A 12,071-nucleotide genomic window follows, 5' to 3' on the forward strand; every position below is an offset into this window, starting at 1 on the left:
ATAAAGCCCACTAAAGGCTTTCAAAACATTTATACGGATTCTTCTTTGGCCTCCTTGTCTTGAGAGACAATGAGTAAGCGCCTAGAGGTGGTCAGTGGTTTGTGGAGCAGCGCCTGGAGTGGCTATAAAGGCCAATTCTAGAGTGACAGACTCTTCCACAGGCGCTGCAGATAAAATTGGTGGTCGGGGCTGTCACACAGTTGGCTCCCTCCTTGCGCTTCTGTCTTTTTTTCCTGCCAACTGCTAAGTCTCTTCGACTCACCACTCTTTAGCCCCGCCTTTATGACTGTCCACCAGCTCTGGCGATCACTGGCAACTGACTCCCACGACTTGTGGTCAATGCCACAGGACTTCATGTCGCGTTTTCAGATGTCTTTAAAGCGGAGACACGGACGGCCGGTGGGTCTGATACCAGTGGCGAGCTCGCTGTACAATGCTTCCTTGGGAATCCTGCCATCTTCTATGCGGCTCACATGGCCAAGCCATCTCTAGCGCCGTTGGCTCAGTAGGGTGTATGTGCTGGGGATGTTGGCTGCCTCGAGGACTTCTGCGTTCGAGATACGGTCCTGCCACCTGATGCCAAGGATTCTCCAGAGGCAGCAAAGATGGAATGAGTTGAGACGGATAGATATAATTTATAGCTTGAGCTATGTACCTACAAATTATAATAAGGCATCTGTCCTTCTGAATGAGAAGTGTGGGTTAAAAAAAAAAGTGACAAACAGATTGAAACTTTTCTTACTTGGGGTTTGTGAAAACTATAACAAATCTCTACAATCATGAGAAACACACAATATTCCAAAAATGAAAATATTTGGTTGTTTAAATATTTGTGACATAATCCTTAGTAAAACAAAATGAAAGTCCTGGATATTTAGGATATGTTATCCTGATTTTTGAGTTTGTACATTGAGGGGTATACTCCTGGGATATCCTGCTGATAATCCTGTTCCTACTTGACATGTTTCCATTTATAGCTGCCCTCTTATTGTTCAGCCTTTTATCTATCTGGCACCATATTTTACCCCTCATTCTCTGACTCCTTAGCCTCTAAACACTGATGTGGAACCTTATCAGAAGCTTTCTGAAAACTCCAATTGTATCACATCATCCTCATTTCCCTTGTCCATAATACACGGCAGCAAATTAGTTTTAGTTTAGTTTAGAGATACAGCTCTGAAACAGGCCCTTCGGCCCACCGAGTCTGTGCCGACCAGCAACCACCCATTTATACTAATCCTACACTAATTCCATATTCCTACCACATCCCCACCTGTCCCTATATTTCCCTACCACCTACCTATACTAGGGGCAATTGCTACTGGCCAATTTACCTATCAACCTGCAAGTCTTTGGCATGTGGGAGGAAACCGGAGCACCCGGAGGAAACCCATGCAGGCACAGGTAGAACTTGCAAACTCCACACAGGCAGTACCCAGAATTGAACCCGGGTCGCTGGAGCTGTGAGGCTGCGGTGCTAACCACTGCGCCACTGTGCTGCCCTAATTAGTTGAACACAACCTGTTTCATGGATCTGTACTGGCTATCTGGACAGATTATGCTTTACGAAGTGTTTACCCACGGGATCCCTTAAATTTGTTTCAAAGATTTTTCCTTCTGAACATACAAAAGTGAAGGGCAGGAGATGACCAGTTGGTCCACCAAGCCTGTCCCACACTCATGATGCCTGGAGCGTCACGACTGCACACTTCCCACCTCTCTGCAGCCATATCTCCTAGGAGAGGCAAAAAATAAAACCCAGGGCTAATCGGGCAAAATAAAATCTGGAAAATCCTTCTTCCATCCCCTCAGGCAATGGAAGCCAGTCCAGGAGATCTCACAACCATGTGTACATTAACTGTTAATCTACAATTATAGCACGCAGTAAACTTCTCAGACTAGAGTTTATCAGGTATGGCTGTATGTGAGATCCTTTTCCAATCCTAGGAATTGCCCTGAGTTTAGCAAATTTAAAAAGCTGTCATCCCAACTTGACCACTTTAAGACCTCGACTGTTTTAAACATGGTGTCCAACTGTTCTTCCCTCTTTCTTAGTTGAGATACATGTTCAGAAACGTGACTAACTCCATTACTTACTTGTGCCTCTTGTCCCGTTCCATTCGCTCTTTGTTTACCACATATACACATAAGTAAAATAAAAGGTTTTTCTAGAGATGTTCTCAGCAATCTTACTTCCAGTGACTTTTTTAACCTACTTTTACTTGTCTGCACATCCTCCCATGCTATCAGATTCCTTGTATTTTTTTTTCCAGTTGCATTTTTTTAACCCCTTGTCTCTTTCTGGGAAGAGGGAACCTGTGACCTCCCTGCTTTTTGTGGCTCAGCTACATGTGGGATAAACTCATTATGTCATTGAACCCTTGTACATTTTAGATACAGTGGATTTTCTTAATACTTCTCTTCACATTCTTCCTGAGCCACATTGGGTTCTGTTGCCCATTGATCTGTTTCGATTGAATTGGAATGAAGTAGACTTGTATCCTCACCAGCAGTTTCTGAACTGGTTTCTAGTTTGTTGTTGTAAACCTCACACCCATTCTTGTGTCCGAGTTAACATTCTAAATACCATTGTACATATCCTTGAAGTCTGTTCTTTGAAAGTTGAATAATTTTTGGTGTCTTTTCGCATAACCTCATCAGCACTTTGTGACACGTTGTAACAGGATATTGTTCTTTTGTCCTAATCTTCCAGACTTCGATCATTACTAAAGGTCCCAAAATTACTAAAGATCCCAGAATAGCCTCAGATTTCATAGGAAATAATCCTACTAGAAACACACAGGCCTCTTCAATTTTTGCTCTGTTCTTCTCCCAGTCAGTACATTGATAATTGAAATTCCCCATGATTAATGCTCTAGTCTTTTAACTGGGCTCTCTGATGTGCAAAGATGTTTCTGTCTTCCCCCTGCTCGAGTTCAGGAGAGTCTACAGCAGCATGAAATAATTTATTTATTTTTTCTACCAGATCCCCCCTCCCCTACTGCACCCCACCTAAACCGTCTGTGTTGCGTAAACCAAAGCTATCAGCGCACAAGCTAATTAAAAAAAACTGCAGTATGTTTTTTTCTGAGGTCAACACAGGGAGTGTTGATAAACTAGCCATGAGTCATTTTTGCAACAAAAAATTCCCAATAATTTTATCAGATTAATTCGATTGATCTAAAATGTTTGTCGAACCATTTAATGACAAATGTTTGCGATTTGAGTGTCCTATGTGGTCCAGATTTTGACAAATGTTCCTCTTTGTATTTGTGTTTTAATATTTTTGGGGAAATTTTTGAATGCGAATTTTCATGATTTGTAATTGAGTATGTAGACTTACATGATGAATACTACTGCTTTCAGCCTTATGCTGGCAAGGCGGTTAACCCTTAAAGCACTGGCGTAATATTTGCTGTTAATGCTGCTGAGCGTAGTAAGGGTTAAGTTTCGGCTGCTCCCTTCCCTTTGCCTTTTGATTTGCTGTTGCTGTTGCATCACAGTCGGTATGTCAGCTTTAAAGACTGTGATTGTATGTATCTTCCAGGGGCACCATGTTGGTTCAGAAGGGAAGATTGAGTACTTTTGGACCTATTTATTTGTCTTCACATCATTTGAATTACTAAGTTTTGGTGGTTCATTTTAATTACGTTTGGTTTCATTTGAAAGTTTGGAGGCTTTGCAGTGTTAGGGTACCATCAGGATATTTACTTGCAGATTTAGAATATTATATGCAGTGAGAGCATTTGTTAGCTGTGTAAAAAGGTTAAGGATATACAATGTTAGGAATATGGAAAAGTTTTTAAAACCCCACTTGGCTCAACGCTCGTATTTTACAATGGGCTACAGTGTAGTATTGGAGAGAAGTGCTTTGCAGGTGGCAGCACTGCTCTGTGATATCTTGCCTTAAAGTGACTAAAACTTACTGTGATCCCAATGAGGAAATGCATACAAAATGGCTCATCTCAGTACTGCTACTTGAATCTGTAGCAACACTTAGGGCTCAATTGTGTCAGTCGCTGCTCAGCTAAATGCACTCTTGCTTCTGAGTTAGAAGGTCGTGGGTTTAGGTCCCACTCCAGAGACTTAGAACCATAGAAACATTATGGCACAGAAGGAGGCCATTCAGCCTGTCGTGTCCGTGCTGGCTGAAAAAATTAGCCACTCAATCTAATCCCACTTTCCAGCACCTAGTCCATTGCCTTGCAGGTTACAGCACTTCAGGTGCATGGCCAGGTACCTTTTTAAAGAATCGAGGGTTTCTGCCTTCACCACCATTCGTGGCAGTGAATTCCAGACACCCACCACCCTCTGGGTGAAAAAGTTTTTTCTCATGTCCCCGCTAATCCTTCTACCAATCACCTTAAATCTGTGCCCCATGGTAATTGACCTCTCCGCTAGGAAAAACAGGTTCTTCCTGTCTACTCTATCTAGGCCCGTCATAACTTTGTACACCTCAATTAACTCACCCCTCAACCTCCTCTGTTCTAAGGAAAACAACCCCAGCCTACCAATCTTTCCTCAGCTGCAACTTTCAAGCCCTGCCAACATTCTTGTAAATCTCCTCTGTACGCTCTCCAGAGCAATTATGTCCTTTCTGTAATGTGGTGACCAGAACTGGACGCAATACTACAACTGTGGCCTAACCAGCTTTTTATATAGTTCCAGCATTACAACCCTGCTTTTGTATTCTATACCTCGGCCAATAAAGGAAAGCATTCCAAATACCTTCTTCACCACTCTATCTACCTGTCCTGCCATCTTCAGGGACCTGTGGACATGCACTCCAAGGTTTCTCACTTCTTCTGCCCCTCTCCATATCCTCCTGTTTATTGTGTATTCCCTCGCGTTATTTGCCCTCCCCAAATGCATTACCTCACACTCATCTGGATTGAATTCCATTTGCCACTTTTCTGCCCACTCAACCAAACGATTGATATCTTTCTGGAGTCTACAGCTATCCTCTTCAATATCAACTACACAGCCAATTTTTGTGTCATCAAATTTCCCAATCATGCCTCCCACATTTAAGTCCAAATCATTAATACATACCGCAAACAGCAAGGGACCCAACAGTGAGCCCTGTGGAACGCCACGAGAAACAGCTTTCCATTCACAAAAACATCCGTCAACTACTACCCTTTTTTCCTATCCCTGAACCAATTCTGGATCCAACCTGCCACATTCTCCTGTATCTCATGGGCTTTCATTTCGCTGACCAGTCTGCCGTGTGGGACCTTGTCAAATGCCTTACTAAAAAGCATGTAGATCACATCCGCTGGACTACCCTCATCAATCCTTCTTGTCACTTCCTCAAAAAACTCAATCAAGTTAGTAAGACATGACCTTCCCTTACCAAATCCATGCTGCCTATCCCTGATTAATCTGTGCCTTTCTAAGTAGCAGTTTATCCTGTCCCATAGAATAAATTCTAACAATTTACCCACCACCGAGGTCAGACTGACCAGCCTATAATTATTTGGCCTATCCCTCGCATCCTTTTTAAACAATGGTACAACATTCGCAGACCTCCAATTGTCTGGTACCTCTCCAGTATCTAGTGAGGATTTGAAATTGATCCTCAGAGCATCTGCTATTTCCTCCCTGGCTTCCTTTAACACCTGGGATGCAATCCATCCAGCCCTGCTGATTTATTCACTTTCAGGGATGTCAGTTCCTCTGCTACTTCCTTTCTCATTATGCTTATTGTATCTAATATTTCACACTCCTCCTCTTTAACTACAATGTCTAAATCAACCCTCTTCTTTGTGAAGACAGAGACAAAAAACTCATTAAGAACCCTGTCCACATCTTCTGCCTCCACGCATAAGTTCCCTTGTACATCTCTGATAGGCCCTACCCCATGTGGGGTAGGTACACCCACAATGCTAGCGGTTAGATAAAACTGAGTGGCTTGCTAGGCCATTTCAGAGGGCATGTAAGAGTTAACCACATTGCTGTGGGTCTGGAGTCACATGTAGGCCAGACCAAGTAAGGACAGCAGATTTCCTTCCCTAAAGGACATTAGTGAATCAGATAGGTTTTTACAACAATCGACAATGGTTTCATGGCCATCATTAGACTAGCTTTTTTTAATTCCAGATTTGTAATAGAATTCAAATTCCACCTTCTGCTGTGGTGGGATTTGAACCCATGTCCCCAGAGCAATACCCTGGGTCTCTGGGTTACTAGTCCAGTGACAATACCACTACACCACCGCATCCCCCGAAAAATGCTATATAAATGCAAGTCTTTTTGATTCCCTTTTGCCCATAGTGAGTTTCTGTACAGTTCATCACAGTGGTGCACAGTTTGAATGCAACATACAGAAAACAAAATGAGGATTGAGTTGTATCTGCGTTGAACTGTGGGTGTGTGTTTGTACACACACAGACCAGTATTGGACTGCCTTGAAGCTGAACCAGCTACCAGCACCAGACTATGGGCAACTGTCAAAGCAGGTTTTACTCGAGGGTTCCCGATCATGTCATTTTCTTGCGAAAGCTTAATCTTAAATTCATCAGAGTAGTTCTTATTTAAAAAATATTAAAAAATCATGTCACTCATTGCCAAAAGCTGGCTATAGTTTTGAAAACAATGTTTAACCTTTGCCCATTTTTGAGAATACATCTCTATTTTGAAAGGACCAGAAGTTAAAAAAAAATGTTGAGTGCTTCAGAATGAAATCCAAATTAAGTTTTTAGACAGTGGGGGAAAAGATGCATTTATTGATATTTTGCGAGTTGCTACTCTCATTCAAATCATCACGAGGGTGCAGGGTGTGAAATGGCTGAGTTAATCTGATCACCCACTGCCAATCTTTTCAAAGTAACTCGTGGGTCAGTCCTGACTGAGGAGCAGTAGCTGGGACTCTTGTGATAATTTTTTTCTCCCGTCTCTAAAACTTCTCTGCCTCTCTTTCCTGCTTTAGCACCCTCAAAATCTACCTCTTTGGCCAAGCTCACCTATCCTAATATCTTCTTATGTGGCTCAGTGTCAAATTTTGTTTGATAACAGTCCTGTGAATTCCTTGGTACATTTTACTGCGTTAAAGCTGTTATATAAATGTCAGTTGTTGTTACTGCATAGTTAGTATGCAAGCTGAGCAATGACTTCAGATTCTTTATGCAGCTAGTTTGCAACACATGTAGCCCCACAAATTTAATCTTTACAAGAGACAAGTGTAGTAATGCAACAGTTCTTCGAAAGCAGATCTGGAATTTTAAATTATCGACAAAGTTTGCAGTTAATATTTTTCATTTGTTCATATTCACATTGAGTCTCTTTTAGTACAAAAAGTACTAAGTGATATGAAAAATATTGTTGTTGGAGGAAAGTGCAGTGGCCTATTGTGCAAAGCAGAACCTGGACTGACAAAGCTGGCTCACTGAACAGTCCAGCTGTCTGCTGTTGAAAGGGTTAATGAGGTATACCCCTCACCAAAACTTCAGTCAGAATTTAGTTGAGAGTCCCTGTTGCAGCCAATTTTAAACCTTATTTGCAATTGTAATGTCATGGTAATCACGCAGTGTGAAAGCTGGGGTTGTCAGAGAATAGGTTTTGTTCAATGTCAGTTTGAATCCCTCCTTTTTGGTAATTTCAATCTTTTGTTTGAGTTTGTCAAAATGAGGATTTTTGCCTTTTGATCTGTTTCAAATTATCTCTCTGTAAAAGTTTTTTTTGTTGCTCTCGGTTTGTTTTCTTTTGGGTGCTGATGGTGGGTTTCCTTTCATGACCCCTCCCCACCCCGCCCCCTGGAAGCTGCATGCATTAATGAGTTTCTTTTTCTCCCCTCTGCCCACCTGATTATCATCTACCCCTTGATTGGTAACTTGTAAACACAACAGCCTTCGCTCCTTCAGTTCGGATAGGTCATACTCGCTGAACAGAAGTCCGTACGCAAGGGATAGCATCATGATTGAAGAGCTGACAAAGGAGTCGGTAAGTGCAGATCTGAATGCTACATGCCTGTTCAGTTGAATATTATTGCCGCTTTAGAGTATGACTTCAAATGACACTGGCCACATTTTCAGTGTAGTGTGTGGCACTGGACCAAACGATAGCTCCTCTTTCCTGTTTCACGGCTGTTTTTTGCCAGTTGAGATTGCCACAGATTGAGAGAACTTGACATTCATAGAGGGAGGAAATTATCTTCTTATTGTTCCAGTGCTTACCATGTTTATGCTCTTTGGTTTACTTGATAGATCACATGTGAATGATGCATTGACTTAACTTGATGTTTCTTTCTCAACAAGCCACACAATCAGCCACTTCCAACTTTTGCTTTTAAAGGCCTTGTTGTTTGCTTTAATCCGTGAATGTAGGTTGACTAAAATGTGTTTTTCTCTAAAGTTTTCAGAGTCCAAATAGTTCCATCATCCTTTCGCAAACTGCCAACCCTATAGACTGCAGTTCAGTCAGAAGATAGCATGCATGCATCAGTTTTAAGATTTGCAACAGGCCTCAAATGCCCTTTGATTTACATTTAGTTTGCTGTAACAATATTTGGAGGAACATGGAAAACACTTGCTGCTGTTAACGATGCAGCATGTTGTTCTGAGAAAACTCAATCCTTAGAGGTCCCTTCTTCTTGCATTGTTCTAGAGTAGTCTGAGATGACAAAGCCCCATTGTTCATCAAAGACAAGACACTTCAGCCACTGGCTTCTCCTGCTGTGATGAGAAATAATGAAGCTGGATAAAGATAATTCCCTGCTTACATTAACAATAAGCAATTTGAGAGAAAGGTGACAAAAATGCCCTTTGCTTAGATTTTCTAAGGAGTTAGAGTTTTTTTAAATCCTGCTTGCCCTTTTTCTTAAGGGATTACCTCATTATCCCATTCTTCGTGTACTGTAACACTCAGTTTTAATAACCCTTCAAATGTTTGAATAATGAAGCATAGCAGTCATTCATATGTTACTTCTGCAAACTTAGACATCCACAAACTGGGCTAAATAGACCTTATCTAACACCCCCTTTATATCACCAAGTTGCCAGTGACAGTAATCCCAGCTTCATGGCACTCATTGCCACTTTTTCCAGCCCCAGTACTTTCGGTGCCTGCATCATTCTGTTGCTGGCCTGTATTGAATTAAAATCCCAAGTCCCTACTGATAATCTATCTGCAGGAGAAGGATGTTCGTTCTTGGCTGTGGGTGACACCAACTGGACAGGATTTATTGTCCATCTCTTGTTATCTTGAGGGCATTAGGAATCAACCACTTAAAGTGGTGCTGAAGTCACATGTAGGCTACATCAGGAACAGGATGGCAGGTTCCCCTCCCTGAAAGACATTAGTAAACTAGTTAGGTTTTTACGATGGTCATTTTTTTTTTCTGGTGCCACCTCACAGATTTATTGAATTCAGCTTCACAACTTGCCAGAACGGGATTTGAACTCAAGGCCTTTTGTGTTGCTAGGCCAGGACCATAACAACTATGTCATCTGTCCCTGTGCACCTGCACCTGTCAGTCCTCAGTTACCACTGGAAAAGGCCTCGCTATAATTCAGGCAGAGGCCAGACTATTGGATGCCTCAGTACATTGCAGAGACCATTTCAAGTAGAATTCGTGATGCGATATAAATGTGATTATAAAGCCTTGCATGCAATTTTTAGGATTACATTTTAAACACTAGTGAGCCATAGTTTGAATTACGATCAAAATAATGCCCCAAATTTTTGAACATTATTCAGTGCAAGCTGAAGGTCTCAGTGGTTGATAGCTTATTTTAAGAGTCCATTACTACTTCCTTCCCCTCACTCCCACTCACTTTCTATGAGTACTAGGTGCTTGTCTGTCACTGGAGGAAAAGATTGGTGGAGGAAGCAATTGAAAGTGGGGAAGTCCGATACATCTCGGCAGGACATGCCTGATTAGTTGAGAGGTGTACTTCGTAAAACTCTGAAGTGCAGAGGTTTTACACAGCAATGCAACACTTTTCTAACACCCAGTGGCTATTCTACAGCCCAAAATATTTCTGTTCAAATATTTGGCAACAGAAGTAGTACCTCTAGGACCTTCTGTTATAAATTTCCAGCATTTGCCTATCATATGTTCTGGAATGTTATACTCTACTACAAATTAATTTGGCAGCCCATGCATGAAAAACTAAGATCTAAATATTCAATGCCAAGAATCATTAGTCCTGTTGGATGGTTTTAATCTTGGATTGAAGCTCTCCCAATATTATTTAAAGCTGTTACAGGGTAATGCATTATATCTTGAATACCAGGCACAAGGAACACATGTTTTATTTTCTAATCGTTACTTCATATGCTTGATAATCCAGTTGCCATGCCAGAGTAACGGAAAAAAGAAGAAATTGTTGTGTTAACAAATTTCAGCAATCAATTGTGATTAATATAGGTTCACGGGAAAACTGACCAGTTTAACACATTCATTGGTAAGCAGTGTCTTCTGCTGCATGAACTGTGGGGCCCATTTTGTTGATTGTAGAAGGTTTTCTGACTCTTGCTATCATTTTGTACCTATTGTTTTGCATAAATTCAATAGCAATATTTTTGTGGCCACTTATCAATGGGAACAAGTTTCTTGCCCCTCCCTGACAGGGGACCAGCACATCACCTGGGGAGAAAGTCCAAACAAAATGAAATGCAATGTTGGAGGGGAAATGATTTTTTTAAACTTTATATCAAGGGCAAGCCTTGTTCTGTGTGCAGCAAAATTGCAAGTACATTTGTAAAGAACATTTTACAGTTTAATGACAGAGAGAGGAAATCACCCCTCACCATTTCAAACGTAATAGTTCCAGTCTATGGCAAGTATGCAAACTCTAACTGGGGATCGGTAACAGTGGAGGCTGCATTTCCCTAAATTTTAAACAAGCTTTGCCTAAGCGTCACTTCTGTCTGCTGGTACAGCCTTCATACTTGCCAGCTCCCAGGTTCCTGAGAGTCTTTTGAGCTTTAAGGGCAACTCTGATTTTCCTCCTGGTTCAGCAGGGTTTCCAACCAGAGCTTGCACCTTCCATGGGTGGACCAATAGTGAGCAACTCACTGAAGGTAAGCAATTGCTATCTGCTAGCTTGCTGGTTAAAGGCAGGGAGGTTAAAGTTAACTATATATTATATTTGTACAATTGAATTTCAAAAAAATGTTGAGCCTAATGTTTAATTTGCTTATAAACCTTTCAGTTTCCCGATGGTGGGGTTAGGATCATACAGTTTTAAGGTGCAGAAGGAGGCCATTTGCACCATCATGCCAGCATTCTGTATGAACTATTCCATTTAGTCCCAATATTCTGCCTTTTCCGTATACCCTTTTAAAAATGTTCTTTTTCCAATACTTATTCGCATTCCTTTTAAAAGCTATTATTGATTCTGCTCCCATAATTGTTCCTAGTTGGACATTGCATGAGCTAACAGCACTCTGTGTAAAAAAAAAAACCTTTGTCCTTTTGATGATGGTCTTTGATTTATTCCCTTTGGTTCCTGACTCTCTGATTAGTGGAATTTGTTTTCCCTATTTACCATATCAGAACCTCTGAAAATTTTGAACGGTCAGATTGTTCTGAAACACCATATGCCAGCTCCAATCGCCTGCATTTATATCTTAATGATATTTTGCAGTTTGTGGATTTTCCAAATCTCTATGATTAGTTCTCATGAGTTTGTTGTAATATTTGTGTCACCATTCTCACCTATTTTTAAGGTGGCTGTATATTTCTCCCTGTATTTTCAGTTTATCTTATTCCTCAACAAAATCTTACCTCTTCCCAGGATTTGATTTAAGCCAAGAGGAGTGGTTCGTTAGCATTGTATAGTACAAAGTTCACCACCTGGCCTCCTGCCTGAATTAATATAATTAACATTACACTAAATGCCCCCAAAAAAATTTATTTTTCAATTAATCAGCTCTCCTACTGTTGCAAAATGTTGCAAAGAAATATCTGTCATTTACAAGTCTTGAGTAATGCTATCCCATAATAATTATGTCTTTTGAATTAAAGCACTCATTTTCAAAATACTCATTTGAACTAAGCCTCATAGAATTCTAATAAGATTTGTCTCTTTCGGCTTATTGCCCTTTATGTTTATGTGGTGCACGTT

General features: G+C 41.0%; 1 protein-coding gene across 1 annotated transcript in view; it reads left to right on the forward strand.

Moving 5' to 3' along the window:
- ank3b (ankyrin 3b) overlaps window positions 1–12,071 on the forward strand; it is a 439,316-nt gene that overhangs the window by 319,689 nt on the left and 107,556 nt on the right. Inside the window, exon 25 of the mRNA XM_068052458.1 lies at window positions 7,848–7,941. Coding sequence (XP_067908559.1) covers window positions 7,848–7,941 — 94 coding nt within the window. The remainder of the gene's footprint in view (window positions 1–7,847; window positions 7,942–12,071) is intronic.

Source organism: Heterodontus francisci, chromosome 20 (genome assembly GCF_036365525.1).
Source record: "Heterodontus francisci isolate sHetFra1 chromosome 20, sHetFra1.hap1, whole genome shotgun sequence".
In the NCBI taxonomy this organism is placed as follows: Eukaryota; Metazoa; Chordata; class Chondrichthyes; order Heterodontiformes; family Heterodontidae; genus Heterodontus; species Heterodontus francisci.